The sequence below is a fragment of the Paroedura picta genome, chromosome 4 (assembly GCF_049243985.1).
Source record: "Paroedura picta isolate Pp20150507F chromosome 4, Ppicta_v3.0, whole genome shotgun sequence".
Classification (NCBI taxonomy): Eukaryota; Metazoa; Chordata; class Lepidosauria; order Squamata; family Gekkonidae; genus Paroedura; species Paroedura picta.
This window is the reverse complement of record NC_135372.1, coordinates 119,613,815-119,640,188: the sequence shown is the minus strand read 5'-3', so window position 1 is coordinate 119,640,188 and position 26,374 is coordinate 119,613,815. Positions and strand designations below refer to the sequence as shown.

Here is a 26,374-nt window from a genome sequence, read left to right as displayed (position 1 = left end):
TGCCGCGATCCCCCGAGCGCGCCTGCTGCCTGCCTGCCGCGCGTAGGTATTTAGCAGCCAACTCTCCCCGAAGTTAAGTGAATAATGACGCAAATTACTATTTTCCGCGGGAAACGTCTGCGCGCGCTTTAGAAGATTTGATCTCGTAATGGCCCCCCTGGAAACCCGCGTTTCCCCGACTTTCTTTCTCTTCGCAGGGGGGCTCATCTGCTTTGCTCTCCCGCGCGGAGCTTAACGGCAATCCGGATGCCCTGGGTTGGCCCGGGGGGGGGGGAGGGGAGAAGAGAAGGCGGCAACCGACGTTTGCCTCCCACCTGTACCGTTTCCTTGACGCCCCCTCACCCTTGAAGCCAGGGGCTCCTGAAAGGGACTCCGCCACCCCGCTTGAGGCTACCCAGTAGTTTGCTCCCCGCCCCTTGCAAGCAAGCAAGCCGGAGGTTGCCGCACGCAAACGTCGAGCGCGGGGGGAAAGCTAGCTAAAATCGCCGCTGGTCTCCTGTTGGGTGTTTTGCAACATTTTCTAACTCGGGGGGGGGGGGGAGAGAAGGGTTGCAAACGTCGCCCGCTGTGGAGAGGCAGTTTCTTAAATGCATTGATTCCTTCTCTCTCCTCTCCCCCCCCCCCCCGAAGGGGAGGGACTGGCTTGAGTGCAGACTAGGGGGATGTTCAGTGGCTCAGGCCACTAGGCGAATGACGGTCGTGAATGCGAGGTGGTGGTGGTGGTGGTTCTTCCCCCTCCCTCCCCCTATAACCGAGGAAGGGAGGGCGAGAGAGAGACGAGGCGAGCGTTAGGACTCGGGGGAAATCTCTCTTTCTCTCTCTCTCTCTCCCCCCCCCCGCCCGCTTCTTCAATCGGCTCGCGCGACTCATCAGATCAGGGCGGGCGGGCGCCGCGCGAGAGATCCAGCCGCTGCGAGGGATGTTGGCGAGGCGCGCGGGGAGCCGGCTGTGCTGCTGCTGCTGCTGCTGCCGCCCTGGGAAGGGGATGTGAACTCCCGGGAAGCATGCCGAGGATTGCTAGCGTGGCTCTTCTCTTGCAGCTCTTGCGAAGCGCCCAGGGCCAGGTCTTCGCAGGTAAGTGGCAGCGCCCGCCCGCCCGCCGAACTGCCCTGGAATGCCGGCAGGGGCGAGCGGAGGACCGCGGCTGGTGCTGCGGCTCGCCTCTGCCTTCCTGCCAAGGGGAGCTGCCAGCGGCCAGGCTTTCGAGAGCGAAGTTTGTGCAGGGACTTGCGGCGGGGGGGGGGGGGGTGTTCGTCGGTGGCTTGCGGAGGTCTCGGGCCGTGGGAGACCGACTGTCTCCTAGGCATATTCATACATTGCCGGCCTCGGAGGAGAACCTTCTTGTAAACGGGATGCTGAATTAGGTGGGCTCCTTCCTGGTTCATCTGCCCCCCCCCCCAAATGAAATAGGTTGGTTTTTAAAAAGCGACCACCTAAGGAACCTCCTTTCATGAGCATGCGATGGACAACAAAGGAACATACCTGCTGGAGTCTTGGATTTACCATTAGGAACGGGACTTTCAGAAACTGGGTGTGTGTTGACTGCTCTTGGCAACAATAAAACTGGGTCTTTATAGCTAAGGTCTTAGGGGAAGGTGCTTCTTTAAACTTGTGCCCTGGGACGTATTGAAGACATTCCTTCGTTCTTGGAGCCGAGACCCTCCAGACCTTTAAATAGTAAACAGTTGGTCTCCATCAAAGGCAGAGGAGGCGTGCAGAGTATCTGAAATATGTGCCCCCTGTCCTACCCTCTCTCTCCCTAAATCAAAACTTGGGCAACATATTTAGAAGTTCATTGGGGGAATCTGCCCTCCCCCATGCCTGTCTGCCTGCCAGCCCTTGGGATCTTGCCCACTGAAAGAACTTTATCTAGATGGCTGGCCACTTGGGCATATATGCCTTCACACTTGTCAGAGTCTGTCTTTCTAATCTTGAGGGATCTCTAGGAGGACATGTCACTAGCAAGCAGTAGGGATCGCATTTCTTGGTGCCTTGGTTGGGATTTCCTTCCCATGGATGGCTTCTGCCTTCATCATCGCTTCCCTCCTGCCCCTTGCCTGTAGAGAAAAGATATGGCAAATCTGTACAGGATTTCTTTATGTGTTCCTGCTGTGGCTTTTGAATGATTCTAAGCGCCGATAATCTCTCTTTATTTCTTTAAATGCTATCTATCTACCTGCATGCTGATGATTCGCTGCATATGTATATAGAGAGAGAAATGTGAAGAGGATAAATGAATGACAAAGGGATTGCACATCCGAGTTAGGTATATCAAAAATAAGACAAAAAGCATTTCTCCCCACTTCATTGTGATTTTTGAAAATATTATGTACAAGTACAGTAGTATTGATATTCATTGTTTTGGATTCCAGATTCCATAAGTACTCTGTTTACATTTACATTATTGATTGCCACATATATTTGGTATTATATATTTCTGGCTCTGCTACTGACTCAGTGTAACTTTTGATAAAGTTACATAGCAAAGTACAGAAAGAAAATCTGTTACATACCTCATAAGGAGGCAGAGGATGCGTCTACTCGGGATCCACTTTGAACAAATATAATCAAGACAAGATGTTACATTTAAAACACATTCTCATTTTGCTTCTATGTCAATATGTTTATGCACAGGGTTTTTGAACTACTTTTTCTGAATTTGTCTCCTGCTTGCATAATACATGCTCCACCTCTCTTCAGATTTTGTGCTTGATTTGTTTGTCAGATGAGTTGTTAATTTTGCCACTGCTGCCTTGGCTGCAGTCCTCTTATGAAGAGACACCAGGTGCCTTGAAGATTGGCTGCTAGATCTTGTACATTTCAATTCATTTCAAGGAAACATCTTTTTGGATTAAGGAGATACTGAAAGACCAGGCAGAGATGGCTTGCTTTGTTAAATGCTCCTGTTTGGGCAATTTCGGTAAATGTTGAGGTTTTGGAATTAAGTCTAGGTTGCTGAATGTTTCAGCAGGTGATTTAAAAAGAAAAACTTTCCCATGGGGAGCGATTGCTGTGATAGTAGATGACACTGTGTCACTTGGCAAACCCTCTGAGTGATACGGGTACACTTTAAAGTAGCCAAGCTGCTGTAGTGCAACTAGAATGGTGGGGGATGGAATATGTGAAATGGTAATTAAAGAGTAGAATGGTAAAATTAACATGGAGGGACTCTACTGAAACTTTTTTCCTATGGCTTGTGACTGTTCCTCCTGGATTTGAAGGCTCTGAGAGACTTTCAACCCCATTAGACCAAAACTGGATGAAAGTCCTGTGGATGGTTCAAGGGGACCTGCTTCCTTCTAAACCTGTTCCAAATAGTATCATAACTTTTGCTTTTGTGCCCAGAGTGTGATCATGTCTGAGTTTCATGAAGCATGCTCCCGGAGCTAAATGCTAAATTAGGATTGCTTGAACCAGCCTATAACCACAATCATAAGTGCCTTTTATTGGTAGCATTGGTGCTGATACAACTTGCTTCTATAGCTACATGAATTGACAGGAGCATTTAACTTGTGTATAAGAACATGCTGGTGATACCGCCCTGTGTTTGTCAAAGCAACCGCAAAAGTGAGGACAGTAGGGTGAAGGCATTGTTGATCCACGATGCAAGACTGATGCCATGGTTTTTAAAAACAACTCTTAAAATATAGTTCCAAGCTCAATGCCGGATAGGAGCAGGAGATGGATATGGCAGATAGGCTACACAAATGCAATTATACAATTAAAGTGGTTTGGGTTACAAGGATTTGCCATCATATCAGAGATGGCTATTATTAATATGGTTTAAGCAAGGAAGCTGTGTTTGCTCAGTGATGGGGGACTGTCACCTCTCCTTCAGCCCATGCCCTGCAACCGTCAAAGAGAAGAGAACGTTATTTCTAGAAACAAGCCCTACTTGATGTTCCACTTTTGTAAACAAGGTTATAGGGAGTGTTGCCTCCTTTTTTTTTTAAGATTACACTTAGCTATTGAAAATGCAGTAAACTGTAGCCAGTTTGCAGAGCTAATACTGAGATAACAAAAGCGAAGATTTGTCGTTTTAAAAAAAGCACAAAACTTTCAATCACTCCATACCCCACTGGTGAATTTTAAAGTTCCATCTGTTGCAGCCGCTGCACTTTTTCTGTTGTCCATCAGATGGTGCTGCCTTCACAACTATTAGAATACAATTATTTACTTATCCTGGGCTTTGCCATGGAACTCTGCTTCAATTCCTAATATGTTTATTCAGCAGTCTTCTTTCAGAGCTTCTAGTGTGTTAAGTTTTATCAGGCAACATGTGGTTGGACTTGTGTTAGACTATCTGGGTGCCTTGACATTCACCATTGACTTTGGTTGGTCAAAGGGAGGGAAAAAGCAGGAATCACTTATTGACAGAATCTCATGTATTTTTTGAGTCCTGTACATGATGGAAATACAAAAGCAGCTTTGCTTTTAACTGAAATTGATTGGGCAGTTCCTGCTGACTTGAATAGGGCCGGCGTTGCGAGAATTTGTTGTACTTGTTAATTTTCCCTTCACAGAAGCCTTTCCCCATTGACTTTTAGCTGATGAAGCCCTCTTCTACACAGTGGAAAACTTGGTGGAGAATCCTAGGAAATAATGGCACAGATGCGTGATTTCATGCATCATTTAGAAAACACTCACCTGGGTTCATTCTCTGCTTCTGTTTCCTTTCTGTGATCTTCCTACTAATCCCTATCATTTATATGCTTGCAGTAATATACCTAGATGACTTCCCTTAATTTATACCTGTTGTTATTCATACCTGATCAAACAGGCTTGGTTCCCCTCCCCTCCCCCCCCCCACACACAAATTAAGCATTCTCTTGAAGGTTCCAGATTTATTTCTGTAGATTTCCATCGGCAAGAAAGCAATTGTTGTAGCATTTATGCAGAAGTATCCCATTGGCTTCAATGAATAAGTTAGTTGACTAAAAATTTAAGAACTTGTGGTAAGATCACTGTTCAGTGAAATAAACCTTTTCCTTGAAAGTAGCATATGAACAAATAATTTTCCTTTTTGCTTGTTGTTGCGCAAGTTAAGTTTAACACCTAGGATCATTCTCTAACTCTCCGTTGTTGACATGGTGGGACGTGAGGGTTCTGTTACCAAATAAGGTAGAAATTCAACCTGCTAGAGTTCTTCTTCTGTGTTTTGGTAATATTTAGATCATGTGTGTGAAAAAAGTGTTTAGATAATTAAGTCACCATATCTTTGAATAGCTTGAAGTCTTGTTAGCTACCCTGGAAGACTATCTTTGTATGTCTTGAAGATCAGGGCCCCACTGACCTTTTGTGTGACCTTTTCTTTGCATTACACATTTTAGTTGCATTGAGAGTATCCTCTTCCCCCCTCCATGTAGAATTTGAAAGCTCAACCCTATTATTATGGGGGTTGCTGCAAAGGCTGATAAATAATATGAGTGAGTAGTGGAGTGTTGGAGATGGAAAGGTATTGCACAGCGGAAGCGGTGAAAGAAGCCAGAGAGAGTTACGGTACAGTCGATTCCTTCCCTAGTACCTTGCCTTCCTTGCGTTTGATGCCCAGCAACATAAACCTTCGCCGTTCCTTTGTGAACAGTCTGTGGCAACTGTTACAATGTAGCCATTTAACTCCATAATCACTTTCCTTCTCCTCTAGGGAGCTGTTAGCAATGCGATTCAGGGTTGTTTTCCTTCCTTGGCTAGCTTGATTTGTTTTCTCATAAAAGAACAATTATTGTGAAAAGAATACTTTGGGAAAAAACATCACTTTCCTGCAACCGCAGGGACTGGGTCCTTGCGTGTATGCATACCTGAAAGACAAAACAGTTACTTGCCTGTTCAAGGTGCATTCCACCTTGGAAATGCTTTCTCTGCCACACGCAACTCCAGTGTTGTATTCTCTTCTGTGTGGGACCCCTGGGGCTGTCTACACTTGTGATGAGTGGCAGCCTCTCGTTGACTTAATGTTGTGTACGGTTCTTTTAGAAAATAACTTATAGAATGCAGAACTATCCTGTCTTTAAAATGAGGGATCATGCTTAGTTACCATGGAAACTACTGGGCTGCCAAACAGGTAAGATAAGTTTTGTGGAGCTTATAGAGCAGAAATCGGGGCAAAGGCTATTTGTTCTGGAAACTGCTATTTGTGATATGTATTAGCACGTACAGTTGTGATTAGACTGAGTAAGATAAAGCGAACTCATTTACAGTTTGGAAATCTCTCTTGGTGTATGGATAGATCAGGGTATCGGATTCTCCTACTTTGATGCATTGCTCTAGAAGCGGAAGGGCTACATCAGAGAAAGAGGCACAAGAAGGCGGATGCCAGTTCTTCAAGGAGCTCCAGTGGTTAGGGTACGTGGTTTTCCCCTCCATTTTATCTCTCCAGCAGTTCTGCTAGGGAGGTCTGGAAGAGGCTCTCTGATGGTGGCCAAAAGGCCTCACAGCAGTGTGGACGCCTGAGCAGCTTTGAGACCAACATCACAACGCTTTCCCAGCAAGACTCCCACCTCTGCTAGATAAAACACACAGAAAAAAGCCCTCTTAATTTGTTAGCACCTTAAAGACTAACCAATATTTGTTCTAGCAACAGACATTGAACAAACTCTGGGGCAGAACACCTGAGTGTATAATTATTTATTGATTTGAAAAGCAGGAACGTTAAACACTTAACTAAATGTCTTGTGCCACCCGTGTGAGGCAGTGATCAATAGTAGCAAAGTCTTTTACTTGATCCGGAATCAGAAGAGCAAAAAACCATGTAACGGGCCTGGAGAAATCTAATATTTAAGCATTCTGCGGCTTATTGCTTTAACTATATACCGTGTTCACAATAACATAATAGGCAGCCCTTTGAATTGTTGTGTAGGTGTAAGGCAGAGACAAGGTCTTTAATGTTACTAGACACATTTTGAAGAGTAGCAAGTGCTTAAGGTATCATAGTAATTGCTGACATGTCTACCGAGCAAGTAATCCAGAATTCCTATCTGAAAAAGACACTATGTGGGGTTTTTCTCAGTTTTGTTATCTCCGAACATCTTTCTTGTGGCTGGAACAACCCATAAGTTGCGTGAACGTGTAGGGCTGATTGCATGGTCCCTTCTGGGTTACTGTGTTATGCTGAGTATATTAATCTGTAAAGGGTGCTATGAACGAGGTTTCACTCAGATGCTAAAATGATACCAGTTTATGGGCTGGAATGGAAATTCAGATTCCTGGCTGCACTGAAGGGGCCAAGTCACATTTTTAGAGGGACTTGAGAAAATCAAGACAAGCAGCAGTGCATTAGCAAAGCCATGATCTCTCTTTTGCCTCAAAGGTACCAAGTGGAGTAGTGCCCCAACCCGAATTGTGGGGAGGGGGGAAAAAGCCTTTGATCTGTAACTGAAAATACTATTGGTAGATTGGTTTGTAACAGGAACTGGAGAGTAAGCCAGCAGTTGTCACTGAACTATGGGATACTCCATAGTCTATAGCCCCCCCCCCCACCAAAAATGGCAGTGGACAGCAAAACCATCAAGGGTAAATTGAAATGTCAGTGGAAGAGCATGACTGGGAACCTCAACCATGTTGGTGCATTTTAAAGGGATGGCACACAAACTCTGACATTGTTTCAAGGCTAAGTGTTTGTTTGTAGGAGCAGGGCATGAGATCAGGTTTGTTTGACTCCATTCTCACATTGGGACCATGAAGAGGTCTAAAGGAACTCCCTAAAGGAAGCCATGGCCTTGTTCACAAGACCTGAGCAAGGCTGTTAATGATGGCTGTTAATGGCGGGCAATAATTCGTATGGTAGCTGGAAGTCAGAAATGACTTGATGTAACATAACACATGCAAGGTCACATATGCACACCTATGCCTGGCACTAATATGGCAGGACATAGGTTTCTTCAGAGCGAGTAAACATGCTTTTATTCCAATCTGCTGCAAGGATTGTCAACTTCTGTGAGTACAAGGTAGCAGTGATTGTGCAGGTAGTGAAGAGCACTCCTCCAAAAATCTGGAGCATCTCTCTACATCCTTGAAAGAAAGAGGGACAGGGATGACCATGTGCCTCTTAAGATTTCTGGCGTGCATGGCTGCTAAGTAGTAATCCAGAGATTCCTCCTGTACCTTTTTGGACAGCCCAGTGCATTCAAAAGAAACTCTTGGTGTCTGCTGCCTCTCTTTCTTTGGTTCTGCTATCTACCTTCTCCCACACCAGCTTGGGAAATGCCTGGAGTTGTGTTTAGTCAAGCTGTTTGAGGGGGGGGGAGTAAAGGTGAAGGAGGGGTAACAAAGTCAAGAGAAATTATCGGGGCTTTCGCCTTTCAACCTGCCAGCATTAGATCTGTGACAAACATGGAAATTAGGTGCTTTCCTACAGTCGCAGCTTCAGCCTTCAAAGACGGTGTGTGAAATGAACAAGTACACTTATACTTAACTTGGTGTTTGAAAAGTTCAATACCTTTAGTGATTGGATATTAATGTACTCTACTCATTGACTTACGTGTTGAAGTTCTTAAACGCAGAACTGCCAGCCTCCTTGCATTCTGTGATCCAAGGCGCACTTTGCTTTTGTTAGGGCTCCTTAATGCACACCCACTCCTTACTATGAGATGTCACTTAACATGATGTATGTTTTTTTTCTTTTCAATAAATACTCTGCTTTCCCATTTGCACAGAGGCTCGCCTTTGTCATTGTAATGTATCCTACAGAGCAATCATAAGCTGAGTTACACACGTCAAAATTCCTTGAAATCAATGGGTTCAGAAGGGTACAGCTTGCACTGGAAAGGAGTATAACCTAGTAAACATAGTGATTGCCCGTGGGCATCTGTCCTGGCTGCTGCTGCTGTTATGATAAACAAAGATCATATTCCTTTCACAGGAGGACAATTATGTCTAAAGCTCATCACCTGCATTTTTAAATGAGCGCTTCTGTTTCCCCCCCATTCTAATAGCAGATAAGTGCATATAATCTTATCATTATGCAGAAATTCTGGAATGGCATCAATGCTATGAGCCACTTCCTGGTGTATTGAATAATATCAGAGATTGCAATGACTTTATTGACATCTAGTTTTGTCTTTTGCAAGTTTATCTGTTTTGGTACAGAAGATCAAAGGTAGCTTTGAACCTTAGTTTCCTATGAACAAGACTTTTGTATCTTGGAAGGTGAGGAGAAGCTGTCACTGAACCACTCCATGGCTTTTTAAAAATTAGACTCTGCAAGCAGCAGTCTTTTGTTAAATTAAATGGACTGGAAGTGTATGTTTAATCTTCTTGCAGTTTATGATTTTTAGATTGCTGAAACCTGTGGTCTGTAAAGTGACCAAGACACTTAACTGAGAAGCACACTCAAAAATCCACCCCAGAAAACTTGATACTTGAGGGACTACTATTCACATGGATGTCAATCCTTGCAGTGCTAAGTTTTAACTTGAACAAACACAGATTCAGCACTGAAGCCGTATGGTTTCTATCTACTCAAGTGCACATTCAGATTTGAGAACTCATTTGATGTGTGTATTTGAACTGGCTTGAATATAGCAAAGTTCTACCAGAAGATTATAAGTAAATTGTGATAAGGTGTAATGCTTGAAAAGGGGAGGGGGAGAGCACGTGGTGGTAGGAGAATTGTTTCTTCCCAAATACAATGATCTCTTGCTTAATTCTTGTATGAAATTATTAAGAAGAATCAAGACCTGGATTGCTTCTATACAAAGGATTTCCCATTTTTCAGTCACTAGAATGCCCCCCCCCATATTTTCCATATTTTTTTTCATATGTCCACAGTTTTCCTCTGTTATTGCCCTTGTGCATCTGTTAAGAGAGTATTCTTTTCATCCTAGGCAGGATACTGTCAGCAAAAGCAGGGAGTTTTGTCTGAAGGGGAAACTGCCATTGCAGGCCTTTCTGAAGAGCTGGTCAGTTACTCTCTTAATGACTCAAGGGTTCAGTTCCTGGCAATAGCAGAACAGAAAATCTTTCATTTTCCTGTGCACCTGCATACAGTGTGTGATAATGTTTTCTTCTCTCTTTGGCAAGTTAATACAGGTGATCTGGTTCCTTGGCATAAGAGAGCTCCAAATGTGTCCACTGCCTTTCTTTTCTTCAGCTGGAATAATATTCCTTTGGGTCTTCCATAATGCAGGGAATGACCTAATTAACTGTGCCCTCCAAAGCCTTGTCATGCTCTTGGAACCATGCCACTCTTTTGATATGGGTAGAATTTATGGCTACAGGCAAATCTGTGACTGTGTATTGCAGAGGTTGTTTTTTTTCTGTTGTGTGGGAAGGAGAGGGAAAGAGCATCTGGGCCCTGTTGGCTTCACAGTCATTGTTTTATTAAGCTCAGTTCCCTGTTTTTTAGTTTCTGATCTGACAAAGGGTGGTGAATCATCACTTATTTAAGGTGCAAACCCTAAACACAGTTATACACTTCTCGTGCTCTGAATTCAGCAGGCTTAGAGGAGAGTAACTCTGTTTAGAATTGCATTGTAAGTCTAGGACCATTTGTAATAATTATATCAATGAAGTGCTCATGTTAAAGATATGGATGCTCCAGTGCATGCTATGCTATAAGTGTCGTGTGAAGAAACACAGATGCCTTTTGTATTGAATGGAACTGTACAAGAGAACATTGTGACAACATGGCAGATTACAAGGATAGCCCCCATCTAATTAAATTGGTGTAAAGGAGTGTGGTGTTGGAAAGTCAATGTGCATATTCTTTTATGGCAAAGTCAGATATTGGAGAGGGGAATGAAAATCCTCTGGGCGCTCTTGGTTTTGCTGTTTCAACTCGCATCTTATTTTTAATAAAGGGGCAGGAAATTGTTACTACTAATAAACTTGACCATCGATGTGTTAATTGAACAAAATTGCATTGCTTCCAAGTATAGCAATCTTGAGTGCTGCTATTTTAATATATGCATTGAAAAATATCTTGCTGCTGGGATCTGTAATATGTTGTTTCCTGCTTCAGTCTGAAAATACAAATGAACACGAAACACACCTGGCTTTGGAAGTCAGATGGAGTGTCAGTGTGCAAAAAGCTAGAATGGTAGAAGCCATGTAGCTTCCTCCCCCCCCCCCCCCCGCTCGTGTTTTTATACTATTTTGGAGTATGCTGAGCAGATGAATGGGGCATGGAGCACACAGCACTGGCAGAGCTGCAAAACAATGAGTATTTGCATTTGGGGCCCAAAAAGTATTTGCATTTGGGGCCCAAACGTTGAGTCCGCCGGCTAAAATGGCTACAGTTAGGATGAAAAGGGGCTGTGTGCAGTTATTTCTTCCTATCTCCCGCTGACTTTACTGCTTCTATTTTAAAAAATGTCCCACAGAAATGTTGAATAAAGGAGTGTGAGATTGCACAAAACATTTATCATCTACAACTCACTGTGTGCACTTCCGGATGTTCAGCTCTCAAGCGGAACTCTGAAGTGATGGCATAGAATTACCCTAAATAAATACTTTAAGAGCCCCATTTCTAATCTTGGATGAAATTTCTGTCAGAACAGAGGGTCTATTGTCGATTGCCAGTCTAAGCTCTGTACTGGTATTTGGCAACCCCCCTTCTTGCGATATCCCAAAGGCAGTGCTCTACAATAGAACTTATGGAAGTGAATTAGTTCTGCCTTTAACTTTTATTAGCTGCTCCCTGTATGTGCCCTGAGAATCCTTCCATGAGGGCTAACAGGGAAGGTATTTGTGCCCCCTCTTCCATGGAATAACCTTTCCATCCATACAGAAGATAGCTGAGGCCAGTGTTTTCTGCATGAATTCTGTTTTACACCACTATGTGAAGGAAAACATTTGCTTCCATGAATTTTCTGCTCAAACTACTATAAGATCCAACTTCAGTACTCAGCTGGATTCATTATAATAGTCCACTGAATAGGCTGCCTAAGGAGGTGGTGAGCTCCCCCTCACTGGCAGTCTTCAAGCAATGGTTGGATACACACTTTTCTTGGATGCTTTGGGCTGATCCTGCGTTGAGCAGGGGGTTGGACTAGATGGCCTGTATGGCCCCTTCCAAGTCTATGATTCTATGAATATGTGTGGTTTGGTGGGTAGGACCTACTACCATTATTCTTCCCCCATGCACTTCCCCCAGACACCACTTGTCTGGAAAAGGTGCTTTAGGATGGATATACAATAAATACAGTGCATATAGGACTGTATATATCATCTAGAACTCAGGTATCCAGAATCTTCAGCCTCTTTTGCAGACGCTTACCTGAGCATTATTCATTGACCTAAGTGCCATGATCTTGCATCATCAGCATGGCTAAAAGAACTGAAATAACCCTGGAAGCCACAGCTTGCTCCCTTAGACCTTCGTTATGAACACATCAGTAGCTTTTCCCCTTTGATTATTCAGATAATTCTTTATTTGGGTTTCTGGCAAATCTACCACATGCAGAACTTTATTGCCAAAGCTGCTGTTGGCTTAATAGTGGGTCCAAAAATTAATGATATGAAAGCATGCTTTTAATTCCAAAACACGCTTTGTAAATTGTTTGTATTGGAAGGTTCAGCTCTTCCTGGCAAGGCACATTCTACTGCTGCGCGATCATATGCATGAACATTTGCACTAACATACGTTGGACTTCAACAATAGCGAAATGTTGCGGTATTCCATATCCATAGGTCTACCTGACTTAAATATTTGTTATCCACACTGTAATGTGTGAAAAATCATGTTCAACCATGTGTTAGAATTCTAACGGGCATTAAAAGTGCATATAGTGAAATCAATAGTGGTAATTATTGTTAGATTGTAAGGTGTTAAAATATCAAGGATGAAATCCATGGAGCACTGCATATAACCTCCACTCAATTAAATGTTCCATGAGTGTTTGCCTTGTTCTCTGTTGATGTGGCCATCTGTTATCAAGGCTTCCACCCTCATATCAAGAAATGGGCCTGTATTCAACCATCTAGGCACAGAACACAGATTTTTTTCTTGTTCTTCTCCATTCCTGCAGTCCCTTTCAGCCCCAAGAAAAATAATTCTCAGGACCATGAAACATATACATTAGAATGTCTATGTTTTGTGTGCTGCCATGAGGAAAAATAAAGGAATGAAATAGGTTCTTTTCCTTTCTTCAAGCATAGCTCTGCGGAAGAGAAAGAGCAATTTCATCCCTTTGTCCAACTCATGTAGGTCCTGTGACCCCAAGGGCTGAAAAGGGGGTGAAAGAACAAAAAACACAGAAAAAAATCTATACATCTTTGGTGTGTGATGGGCTACATCAGGCTTTCTCAACCAAAGTTTCATGAAACCCTGGAGTTTCTTGATGACCCTGGAAGGGTTTCCCAAATGGGTGGGAGTTTTTGATATATTTTAATATATTTTTAATACATATATTTTAAATTGATTAAACTTTTATTGGATGATATGTCCATATATTTATTGGATGATATGACCATATATGGTCATGTTGACCTGTTCCTCCCCCCTGCCCCATGGCCAATGATGGGCCTAGAGGGGTTGGGAAGGGGTGAGGTCCCAGGTGGGCATATACTCAGCTACATTTCCCAACCATATTCTGCACAGTCGTGCCACTTCTGGGGTTTCACGAAGGCTGAGTTAGTTCGAAGGAGTGTGATATTGCAGGGTCCTAAAGTTTTGGTGCACCTGCTCTCCAAGAGGTTGGAAAAGGGTGGTTGTGAGAGACACCTCCAGAAGGAGGTGTCCCTGGACTCAACTCATCTATGTATTGCTCAGTGTCTAATATTCCATTCATGTGCAAGGTCCTTGAGTTTATTTATTATTTAGACCCATTTCAGTCTGGATTCAGGCTTGGCTTTGGGAATGGAAACATCCCTGACTGCTCTGATGGATGACCTTTGCCAGGAGAGTTACAGAGGGAGTCCTTGTTGGGTTTCGTGGATTTTTCAGTGTCTTTCTGTATCATTGAGCATGGTTTATCCTTCTGGACAGGCTGACTGGAATGGGAGTGGGAATGTGTATGTTTTTGGGTAAATTACATTTCATTGTTCTATACTTGACCAACTGATTCCACAAAGCGGTGCTGAGGAACTGCTTCATATTTATGGCATGATGATGCATCACAGGGTTCCACCCTGTCCCCCAATGCTATTTCTACATGAAACCACTGGAAGAAGTCATTTTGGGATTTGGAATAAAGTGCCATTGATATGCAGATGACATCCAGCTCTATTTTTCCTTAAAGGCTAAGCCAGCTAGGTCTGTGGCAATCCTGAAAAAAAATGTATAGAGAAGGAATTGGGATAGATGAAGTCTAATACATTGAAGCTTGGTCCGGACGAGACTGAAGTGTTTTTGGTCAGTGGAGAATTCTAAGTGCTGATCCTTGCCTTCAAGGACTTGGGGCCAAGGTATCTGAAGGACCATCTACTCTCACTTATCTAGCCCTCTCAAGCCTTCCTCTCCCTGCCCCTTCTTCAGAGGTGAAGTGTGTATTCACTAGAGATAAGGCTCTTTCTTTGGTGGCACCTTCTCTCTGCAACATCCTGACCCCTTGAGGCTGCTTGGCACTGACTTTGTTTTCTTTTGGGTGCCAAGACAAACCATGTTTACAAGCAAATGTTTTCTTTCCTGGCATAAAATTAGCCATAGAGGTTACCAGTGTCAAAGTTTCAGAAATCAAAATCCTGCTAACAGCTGCTAAATTATTAGTTGTCCTTATGTTATATTAGAGCCTCTTGTGGCGCAGAGTGGTAAGGCAGCGACATGCTGTCTGAATCTGTCTGCCCATGAGGTTGGGAGTTCAATCCCAGCAGCCGGCTCAAGGTTGACTCAGCCTTCCATCCTTCCGAGGTCGGTAAAATGAGTACCCAGCTTGCTGGGGGGTAAACGGTAATGACTGGGGAAGGCACTGGCAAACCACCCCGTATTGAGTCTGCCATGAAAACGCTAGAGGGCGTCACCCCAAGGGTCAGACATGACTCGGTGCTTGCACAGGGGATACCTTTACCTTTACCTTTATGTTATATTGTAAGTGCATAAAAATATTTGTGAAACAAAAATACATATATGGCTGGTTTTTTTTGCCTATGGGAAAGGAAATACTTGTTCTTCAGAATGAGGGCTCCATTTGAATGTTGGAAAATAAATGTTCTTAGTTTGAAAAATCTTTGTATCTAAATGCATTCATAATATTTTAGTATGGTATTGTATAAAACTTGGAAACTGCAGCCATCATGCCAGATGGTCACTGGTGCTTAGAAGTGGGCTAGTCTAACTATGACTTTCCTTATGCACAAGGATTGCCTCTGGATGGTAAAGCCAAAAGGAAATGCTTTATAATATAAACACTTTCAGCAGTAGTGATGTGTGAATGGCAGAGTTCATCTGTGTTGTTAAACAGACAAAAGAAGAAAAAAAAATGTTGAAGCAAATTGTGATATAAATGTATAAATGGAGCTTATAGATCTATAAATAAGATTATCATTTGTAGAGTAGGATGGAGGGAAAGGAATCGTGCTTCCCCCTTTTATCCCAAATTGTGAAATATTAAAATGGGAGTAGTCCTAATCTTGTGTGTCTTCCATTATCTTTTGTTATAATTTTCCATGTATTCCAGTGCTGCTTGTTTGGCAGCTATGAATATGGGATTCATTACGCGCAGAGCTAGGAAGGGGCATCTCAGCAAATGTGCTTGCAGTACAGACAGCAAATGTATAGCATCTCAGAAGTGTCATTGGTGACGTTTTTCACTCCATCTTGAATTCCCAGAGCAGCTACATGCCATGACTATGTGAAACTGCCTTATACTGAACCAGACCTTTAATCCATCATGGTCAGTTTTGACTACTCAGACTAGCAGAAGTTCTCCAGGGTAGAGGTCTTTCACATCACCTACTGCTTGATCCTTTTAACTGGAGATACCATGTAGATGCTCTATCACAGAGCTACAACCCTTTTCAACACTAGTGGTAGAAAGGAATTTGCAGCAGAGGCAACCTCTAGTCTCAGTTGGCCCAATTTCTGCCATAGGATGCTTTATCCTGTACCTGAAGCATCTGTAGCTGGACCAACCACTTTTCGGACTTTGATGACTTCATTGGGCAAGTCCTTTTACAGTGCTGAGTTACTCCTGTCTAAGCCCTTTAGACTCTGCTTAGGGTTCTGCTGTTTAGTACTTTAACTGTGGGTCATTTGCACATATTTTTAATGTTTTGAAAATAAGAAAAGAAGTAGATTTGGGGCTCTTGTTAAATTTTTGAGTGTGGTTTAGGAAGGGGAAATGAGGAACATGAGCCAGAGACAATGTTGTGCCTCTCAACCTAGTGTCTCCATTTTGAGGGTAAAATATAGTTCTAAACATCATTTGAAATTGTTTGTCAAGATTTTTAACAGCAATTTTCTTTATAAATATCCTGCCCATGCTTAGAAAGTACATCTTGCTCCATGTACATCCAAGCATGGAGGTACCAGTTCTGTTCCATTACAGAGGGAAAGTACTATTCCACCAGTTGCCAGATACTTCTTTACCACAGAATCAATTGTTATTTCTCTCTTTGCCTAGAATGTTACTTTACCTACAATCATGACTCAGAGGGCATACAGAGCACATGATGAAAGAGAATTGTCATAATTAGCCTGAGGGATATGTGGCACCAAGAGAAGCTCTCCTTTTACCATTTATCTCCAGACAACCAAGATCACATCTCCTGGAGAAAATGGATGCCATGAAGGAAGGATTATGTGGCTTTATATACTACTGTGGTCTCTCTCCTTCCCAAAACTTGCCCTCCCCCGGATCCTCTCTCAAAATCTCTAGGGTATTTCCTGGGGGGCCATGTGTCTACTGAAAGTTATAAACTGAATAGCAAATGCATTGTGCATGTTCCTTCTGCTTGGAGACTGTGCGGGAAAAGGCTCAGAATGGTGATCAATGAGACCTGCTGTGTAGGCCACAAGTAGCTCTGTTCTTTGTAACTATATCAGCAGTTTGAGGATATGATCAAGTCAATAGGAAAGGATACATTACAAGCAGGATGAGTGCAAGGATTGTACTGTTTGAGGACTGTAGCCTTGCTAGTGTTTTGGCAGTACAGTCTTTTGGGTGACTGAATTAAAAAAAAAAAACATTTCTGTTTAGAAGATAGTGTGTATATTCTATATTTTGACTTAGGAAAGAACAGCCTTGCTGAATCAGACCAAAGCTCCATCTAACCTTGCGTCCTCTCCTATACTAGCCAGTAGGATATGTTTAAGAAGGTTACAAACCAGGCGAGATTGTTTTGTTTGCTTTTGCAGTTTCTAACATTTAAAAACGTGCAAACTGTAAACATGGGTGCCTTGTGTAAGCTGCCCATCCATCCCAAAAATCTCAGGACACTCCCGCTTCCCTGGTCTTCGTCCCAGGCCCCATCCGGGTCCTGGAATGTCCCGCAAGCCGGAGCAGATGCCGTGAAGGCACACAGGATGGGAGCGGCACGCGGGAAGCGAAGTGAGGCCAGTCGGAGGAAGGCCGGTGCCGCACAGCCACAACCACAATGCAGCAGCGGTGTGTCCCGCCTTACGATCCCTAAATTCTGGTCACTATAGCCTTGTGATAGTTATGTTTGTTAAATTTAAGTAAAAAAAATTATGTCTAGTATACTGGAAGCCGCTATATAGTCTTCATATTAATTAAGCTTGTTCCACAGTGTTAAAGATGACATGCTTTTGGGACTGTGATGTACTGCAATCATGACCTGGTATAAATGCATTATGTCTATAATACGTATAATTACATGAAGATGATGATTAAAATAATGCATTTCAAGATGAATGTGAATCGAGAATATTTTCCTCAGCAACCCAGCTCTTTGTAGTACTCATTATTAACAAGTTTCATGAAATTCATTATGTTCTAGCTAATTTTAGCCTGCTTCTTGAAGCTGAAATGGTTGGGTTTTGTCATCCTAACAGTTAAAATAAGAAACTTGGAGATTACTTTTTTAGTTCCCTCAGCGAAAGGCTCATTCCACTAAATTAAATATATATTTACAATTCCTTGTGTCACCCATTTTAAGAACAAGTTTGCATGCAACTAGCAAACATAGGAAGTCACACGGCAGAGACAGATTTTATTTGTGGGCACTGAACAGTGTGGTTCTTTGCACAGATGTTGGGTTGTACAACTTGTGTATTGAAAGTAGATTGCTTGTTTGACTACAAATTAATGATGCCTCCATGGAGTGGAGGACTTCAGGGGCTTGGTTTTCTGAGATATTCCAGGCCTACTCCCTGAATTTTTAACTCATTTCAAGAACAAGGTAACCCTTTGCTTTCTAATGTAGGGAGCTAAAATGAAAAGCTTTGGATTATTCTGGAAAAAAAAAGAAAAAATGCTTCTGCCTTCCAATGTTTTAGGCAGTTGGATACATTCTGTGCTAGAAGGGTTGAAAATATTGTCGATTCTTTAGAAAGCTTTAAATGCAATTGAATTCTGCGTTTCAGCTTTGCATTGACTTCTAGTGTATATCCTGGCTCAGTGTGCTATCTATCCGGATAGATGGCTAATCCTGTCCAAGCAGGCCTACATAGCTTCAGTAAGGCTATACCCTTCTGTTTTTCCTAGACCATACACTAAGCCCTGTTTTGCATTTACTTGCGATGCAACTTCTCCAAAGCATTCTTGCTGCCGAACATGATGCCAAGTTGATTCTGTAATGCCTGTTCATGTTTCCAGAGCTGTTGAAAAGAGCTGGGAGAGCTTTTTGCAGTCAAGTGAGTGTGAGATTCAAAACATATCAGTGACCTTTATGGGATCTTAGGTTTGCAGAAGGTGGGCTGGATCCAGTAGAAGAGGTTTTGGAAGGGACTAGAGGAGTGGTTTTTCCTCCAACCTACTGTGTTTCCCAAAACACCTCTCTTAGAATTGGCAGAGCCTTGTAATCAAAATGCACCCACCAGAATGGACACCGTGTGTTGATTTCTCTGTTCTGGTTGCAGTTTGGATCAACAGAGAAGGAAGAGGGAGAATTCTCATCTGATTTCCCCACATTGCTGCTGCATCCTTTTCTGTGGCGTGTCTGCTTGTGAGGGTCTTCCAATTCTTTGAGAGGAATTTTAGGACAAATTACATGAGGAAGATGGTGGTGGTGGTGGGGGGGGGGAGAACCAGTCCACCACTCCTGTGAACCCTTCATATTTCTTGTTTGTTCTGTTCCTAGTCTTAATGCACATGGTAGGTGATGTGTGAAAATTCCATGCATTTCCTTTCTCATAGAGATTAAACACAGGATTGCTCAAAAGGCAGCTGGAATGCATTTTGGCAGCAGTGTTTTACTTTACAAAGCAATGCTTTCCACTTGGTATTTATCGTTATTCCATGGCAGACATACTACAGATATTGAAAGCATTTAATTGAACAAATGTAACAGTATTGGTTTTTACTCGACATAATGTGCACATGTTCTTTCCTTGTAATTAATAGCTGACATACAGCACTGCTTAGTTTCTACAAGCACTCGGTTAATTGCTCTGGGATATTTTAGAGATGCCTAGAGGCTTCTGAAATGATACCTGTCCTTGCTGTTTGTTTTATTTGGTATTGCTTTCAATAGTGATTTTTAATGTGCCACTCCTGAGGTTTTACTATATATCTGCTGCATTCAGTATCAATTTTTTATAAAGTCTTTTAGTTCATGCTGTGTCCTTTGAGATGGAAAGGGAAGGTACAAATCACCCACATAAATGAATTCCATAATAGCTAACAGCCATTTTTAGAGGACACAATAAACTCTGTAGCTGTCTGTGACAGCCATGAATGCAGCTTCATGCCAGGCTTTGGTCCCCTCATGTGCAGAGTAAGACTGAAGTCTTCTACTTTTGAGCATCTGTGAATCAAACACCACCCAAAGGGGGTGGTGTTATCTAAAATAAGAATATCTCCTGAATTTAGATGGGTTAACTCGTAGCTTCTAGGAGATGCAGCGAAAGGAGTAACAAATAGGATGTCCACCTATGTTTACAAGAGTGTTCACTTTAGAAAACTCACAAAGACCAAATTGAAAATAAATAAAATTATCTTTGTTGAAAATCAAATTTAAAAATAAAACCTAACTCAATTGCATGTAATTTAAGGTAACAGAAGCACACAAGAAAGTGAAAAGTTTGAGATGGTGTGATAGGAGATATATGGGTTTGAGTTAAAGAAAGAGTAATAGCTCCCGTACATGGTGTGCAGAAGTCCAGAGGAGTGAGACAGCAAAACTTTGGGGTGCATAGTTTGGATCTGAGAACAACACACAAATGGTAATGACCAAGAATACCTGCATAAGTTCCAAATTTTGTGTCTGGAGGATAAGGCTAGGCAGCTAGCTTGGTGTAGTGATTAAGAGTGGTGGTTTCTAATCTGATGAGCTGGGTTTGATTTCATGTTCCTCTGCATGTAGCCAGCTGGGTGACCTTGGGCTAGTCACAGTCCTGATAGTTCTGTTCTCACAGAGCAGCCCTGTCAGAGTTCTCTCAGCCCCACTTACATCACAGGATATCTGTTGTGTGGGGACAGGAGGGAAGGTGATTGTAAGCTACTTTGAGACTCCTCCAGAGAGTGTAAAGCAGATAGTCAACCTCCAGTCTGCGGTCCGCTACCAGGCTGCGAAGGCCTCAGTAACGGGCTGCCATGCCTGTGTCTTCCCCCCCCCCCGCAGCGAGAAGCTCACCAGGCCGCGAGAGAAGCGGCCACCAATGCGGCCGCTTCGCTCGTAGCCTGGCTAGCTTTTTGCTGTGAGGGGGAGGGAAGAGGCAGGCACGGCCGCCGGCACACCGGTGGACACAAACACGCATGCGTGGAGCTGCCATGCATGCGCGTCAGCACCCTCTGGTGGTGAAATGCGCATGCGTGGCAGCTCCGCACACGCACGTTTTCACCTCCAGGGGCGCTAACGCGCATGTGTGTCACCCGGGCCGCCAGTTCTTCCCCACCCCTGGAGGCAGTCCTCAAGCCTAAAAAGGTTGGGGACCGCTAATGTAACATGCAGTTAGAGAATGTACGTTTTGTTTGCTGCAGGTACACAAGCATGGTTGGGTCAGTATCCTCGGTGAAACTGACATGTCTTAGTACATTTCTGGACATGCATTGCTTTGCAGGCAACATTGTCCAAAAGGAGGTTTGCAAGCAAGCTCTTCCTTTGCTCATGGAAAGGGGTCTGAACACTAACAAGTGCCCTGTAAAATGGGAGGATTTCCCCCCCTTCTGAAATTATGGTTCTTCCTCATGGCTTTGCAACCCTGGTTGGCTTCAGTCATACATGCTTGACAAACTGTGCTCATCACTCACAACAGAAGCTTGTGGTTCTACTGATGAGGTTTGATGCCACAATTTGGGACTGAATATTACTGCTTGCGCAATTCCATTCAGATAAGAGAACAGAAGAATGCATTAACATCTGTTAATGCTGTCATGGTTCTCCTTATGTCTTGTGTTCATCTGGAACTCAGCCACCGAAGCCTTGTGTTTTCCTTCTTCTCATTTTCTAAATATACCAAATAGGTTTTGTAGTGCTAGTTTGAGAATTCGTTAGTGTAAAGCAGCCAGTGGAGATACCTATTCGTGCAATTACTTTTAAATTTGTTTTCCTGTATACAGCACTGAACTATTACTTCAGGGATCGTTCTGGGTTAATTAATAAGCAAGGGCATTCTTAGCTATTAGCAGTTGCTGTTTTTAGGATATTTCCTAGGTGGTTCCAACTGTTCACTTATAAATAATATTCTCCTCCTGTTGGGAAACACAATAAACAGATTCAAAATTTTGTGTTTCTTTCTGGAACCAATATAATGAATTGTATTTAGTCCCCCCCCCCCCTTTTTTAATATCATGATAGCAAACTACGTTATAGTTCCTATATGCATATTTCAGATCCTGAGCTCCTTTAAGCCCTGAGGACTGTTGACAAAATCCTGTAATCATTGAAAGAAAAGAAATTGGCTTGAAATAAATAAAGGCAGTTGAAATGACTGATGCTGCAGATAAAAATTAGGATCTTTTATGTTTAGAGAATTCTGATGAACACTATTCAGGGGCATGAACCGTCTGGCATTTTTAATGGCAAGAAGGTCTTTGTGATTACAGAATGCAAGTGCTCAGATGGAATGAGGAAGGAAAGAAGAATAAATGTGCTACAGTATAGTTACCCACAAAAGAAAGCTGAGCAGTGGTCCTTTGTTTTCCCAGAATGCACCTCAATGAGCAATATAGTAAGATATTCTCTTGTGGATTCTTACAGCTACTTTTCCTTGCAAGCAAAATGCCAGTCAAAGTATGGCAGGGCCTCTAGGGATCAGATGAGCTGCCAGCTGGCCATTCTTATTATAACAGGGTTGTATGTCTAGTAAGTGGAAATGTTGGTCCCACAGGAAAAGGCAGTGCCATCTTAACAGGGATATGGCTGAAATCCCCATAGTAAGCAAGAATTGTAAGAGTTTGCAAATGGGCCATTAGTTGCTGGCATAGGGATTGATCTAAATGTGATGATGGCCACAGGTGCTGCCAAAAAGAGCACATTCATGTAGGCCCTTGATATTTGCAGATTCAGATTAAGATTCAGAGTACCTTTATTGGCATAAAATTGCAAAGCATAAAGCGAAAATTTCAAACAGTTCAGATGTAAAATCCATCGTAAAAAGATTTTCATTTAAAATTGCCAGCAAAAACATTACTTTTATAATAGTTGCTGAATCCCTCACATTTAGTTTCATTTTAATCCAATGTTTCTCATTAACACAGGTGAATTTCAATTTCTTCAGATAATTAGCTAATGGGTGATGATATACTTCAAACTTAGGACACACCAGAAGTATATGGTACAATGTGTCAGGGACACTACATCCATATAAAGGGATCTTGAGGAGGGATCTTCAAAAATCTACCTTGGGTGACATTTGAGGGAAAGATGTTTGAGTGAGCTACTAGAAATGCTCTTCTTAACTGGTGTGTCTCCAAAATTTGGAGATACATGGACATGGATGTGTATGGGGAGAACATACACTGTTGTTAGAGGAGCCCAGAATCTGGGTATCCTGATCTTCTCATATTTGCATAAAAACTTCCTTATTCTACACGCTGGCCCTTTAACATATTCAAAATTTGCATGTCACCCAGAATATTTTTAAACATGGTCCAGTGGTCAACAGATATTGATTTAGTTCAGTGACCAGTATGTCACTTGAACATGTCCCCTCCAGTCCGTGCTAAAAGGTTCCACTGAAGGGAATGAGTCACTCATGGTACTAGGTGTCTTACCTTAATAAAAGGTGATCAGTTCACCCCTGATGAGTGGAATTGTTAGAAAAAACCTGGAATGTATTTCAGTGTGCTTTAACAGAATTTGTGGCTTTGTCACTCGGTAGTGATCCTGGTAATGTTAGAAGTGTTTATTTATTTATTTATTTAGATTTCTATACCGTCCATTTCTTTGCAGCTCTGGGCGGTTTACACAGAACATTATAACTTACATGAAACATTATGTAGACCAGGGGTAGTCAAACTGCGGCCCTCCAGATGTCCATGGACTACATTTCCCATCAGCCCCTGCCAGCGTTCGCTGGCAGGGGCTTCTGGGAATTGTGGTCCATGGACATCTGGAGGGCCGCAGTTTGACTACCCCTGATGTAGACTATAACATCAAAGCAACTTTAAAAAACATCAACAGATTACAAAACCACAATTATAATATAATAACAATTAACAGTAACTTTGGGAGAGTCATGGGCAGGCGTCTTGGGGGGACCAGCAGGTGTTCTGAGTCGGTCGGCCTCAAGCAAATGCCTGGTGGAAGAGCTCCCTCTTGCAGGCCCTGTGGAACTGTGGAAGTTCGGGTAGGGCTCTGATCTCCTCAGGGAGCTCGTTCCACCAGGTGGGGGCCAGGACTGAGAAGGCTCTGGCCCTTGTGAAGGTCCAACGCGCTTCTCTGGGGCCAGGGATATGCAGCCAGTTGGAGGTGGCAGAGCGTAAGACTCTTTTGGGGGTATAGGCAGGAAGGTGGTCTCTCAGATACACTGGGCCCAAACCGCGTATGGCCTTAAAGGTGATTACCAGAACCTTAAGGTTAATCCGGAATTCAACTGGGAGCCAGCCAAGTTGTTGGAGTGCTGGCCAGATGTGGGATCTCCATGATGTTTTAGTGAGAATCCTGGCCGCAGCATTCTGTACCAGTTGTAGTTTCTGGATCAAGGATGAGGGTAGACCTGCACAGAGCGAGTTGCAGAAGTCCAGCCTAGAGGTGACCGTCGCGTGGATCACTGCGGCTAGGTGTTCTGGGTCCAGGTAGGGCGCTAGTAGCTTGGCTTGGCGGAGGTGGTAGAATGCCAGCCACGCTACCTTTGTGACCTGGGCTTCCATTGTAAGGGAAGCATCCAGGATCACGCCCAGGTTCCTGGCGGAGTGCGTTGGTGAGAGCTGCACACCATCCAGGGTGGGAAGACACTCTTCCTCCCATTTTCCCTTCCTACCCAACCATAGGACCTCCGTCTTTGGATGAAATACTTTGAAATACTTTGGCCACCTCATGAGAAGGAAGGACTCCCTGGAGAAGAGCCTAATGCTGAGAGCGATTGAGGGCAAAAGAAGAAGAGGACCACAGAGAATGAGGTAGCTGGATGGAGTCACTGAAGCAGTTGGTGCAAACCTAAATGGACTTTGAGGAATGGTAGAGGACAGGAAGGCCTGGAGGATCATTGTCCATGGGGTCGCGATGGTTCGGACACGACTTCGCACCAAACAACAACAAATGTTAGAAGCAAGGATAGGAAGCATGGCTTTTCTTAAACTCTTTGCCATATATGTTCAAAATTGTGTGTTAGTTGTCAACAGAGGAGTCTCCCTTGTTTTTTTTTTTTACTTGACTAAATGGAAGTGGAGTAGATACAGTGGGAGGATCAGTGAAGGAGTAATTGCAGTCTTATAGGGAGATGATGGAATACATTGTCATGACTGTGGAAAGGGTGGAGGAGAATTGATTGAAGATAGAGCTCTTTACTGCAGTTGGCAACTCTTGTACTTTCTTTCCTGGAAAAAGGATTTAATGTGGGAGCGTGCTAGATGAAAAGCATCAAGGACAATGTGTCATCTGCATCGCCGGCTGCCAATCATGTGATAATGTTTTCGGTTTTATAAGTAGTTGTAAACTGCCTGGAGATTTGGTCTGGGATAAATGTAGCATATAAGGTTTAATAATGCAGACTGAAGTTTAATCAAGGAGATCTCCTGGGTAAAAATTCTACCTCATTCCTCGGAAGTCAAGTGGCGTAACGTCTCCCAGTGTCAACCCAAATGCAGTACAAGTATTGCTCTCTTACCTGGATGTGCTACCAGAGCTCATTTGTTCCATTCTGAGTACAACCTTCTGCCATCTGTAATTATTGCCTACAATACAAGGGCAAGCATTGCAACCCCCAAATAATGTCTGGTTCAGATATGCAGTTCAATCTGGGAGGAACATAAAGAAGGTATAAAGGCCACAGATTCATTATAAATTTTCACTGAATTTCCTAGACTTCTATGGTCTTCTCAGACATACAGGACATCCCTGCCTGGCATTTGATGGCAGCTCAAAGAACATTTTAAAGTAAGGTGCTAATCCTTTTCTTCTTCCCCTCAACACCCTAGGTAAAGTTTGACGCCTTGGAATTGGCTTCTTGCCCATCCTGGTGGCCAGATGTGCCTTAGCTCAGCATAGATTCAGAAAAATCTATACATCTCTTGTCCCAGGAAGTCAGGTGTGCCTTTTCCTGAAACTGGGCAGCAGTTTGGTTCCTAATGATCACACATTCACCATAGACATGCATCCATTCCAGGTGAGAATCAAGAGGCCATGTAGGTTTGTGTTAAGAAAATACTGTTTAAAGGTATTAGGGAATCTTTTCCTGCTTTTCTTCTCCTGGTGAGCTTGAACTCAGTGTCTTTATTTTATTTATTTATTTGCCAAAATTCCACTTACGTACTCTGTTTGCTGAGTACATTCAGTTTAAGTTCCAGCAAAATTTCAGCTTCCCCAGTGCAGCCTAGTCTGCTGCTCTGTGCTTTTTACAGTTGTCCAGAGCTGCCCATTTACAAGGCGCTGGCCTTGGGAGTCGAACCCTACCTGTTTGCCCTGGCTGGAACCACTAGAAAAGGCAGGGTATAAATGTTTTAACAAACAAATGCTGATTCAAACTGCCCATCATTTGGGATGGCCTTTTAAGCAAGTCCAGCCTAGAGGTGACCGTCGCATGAATCACTGTTCATCAGCTCTTTGGTGAGTGGGAAGGAGAAAGGTAGGCAGCCTAGTGTGCATAATACCCCCTCCATTCAATTGTCTTTCAGGTTGGGCTGTAGAGGCCATTGACCAGGTGCAGGATCAGCAGTGCCCCAAAGCACTTATGATGTGCCATGGAAACTTTGTGTCCCAGTATATCTGAGACCTAATG

The 26,374-nt window shown here is 43.2% G+C and overlaps 1 protein-coding gene across 10 annotated transcripts in view; it reads left to right on the top strand.

The window, feature by feature from the left end:
* Positions 1-653: 653 nt before the first annotated feature.
* Positions 654-26,374, top strand: part of PTPRT (protein tyrosine phosphatase receptor type T) — a 769,637-nt gene continuing 743,916 nt past the window's right edge. For 3 of the 10 annotated variants that reach the window (XM_077335394.1, XM_077335396.1, XM_077335393.1), the window contains exon 1: positions 654-1,074. In XM_077335394.1, the coding sequence (XP_077191509.1) occupies positions 1,005-1,074 (70 nt within the window). In that variant the 5' untranslated portion in view covers positions 654-1,004. The remainder of the gene's footprint in view (positions 1,075-26,374) is intronic. The other 7 variants (XM_077335403.1, XM_077335398.1, XM_077335401.1 and 4 more) reach the window with 4 other exon arrangements.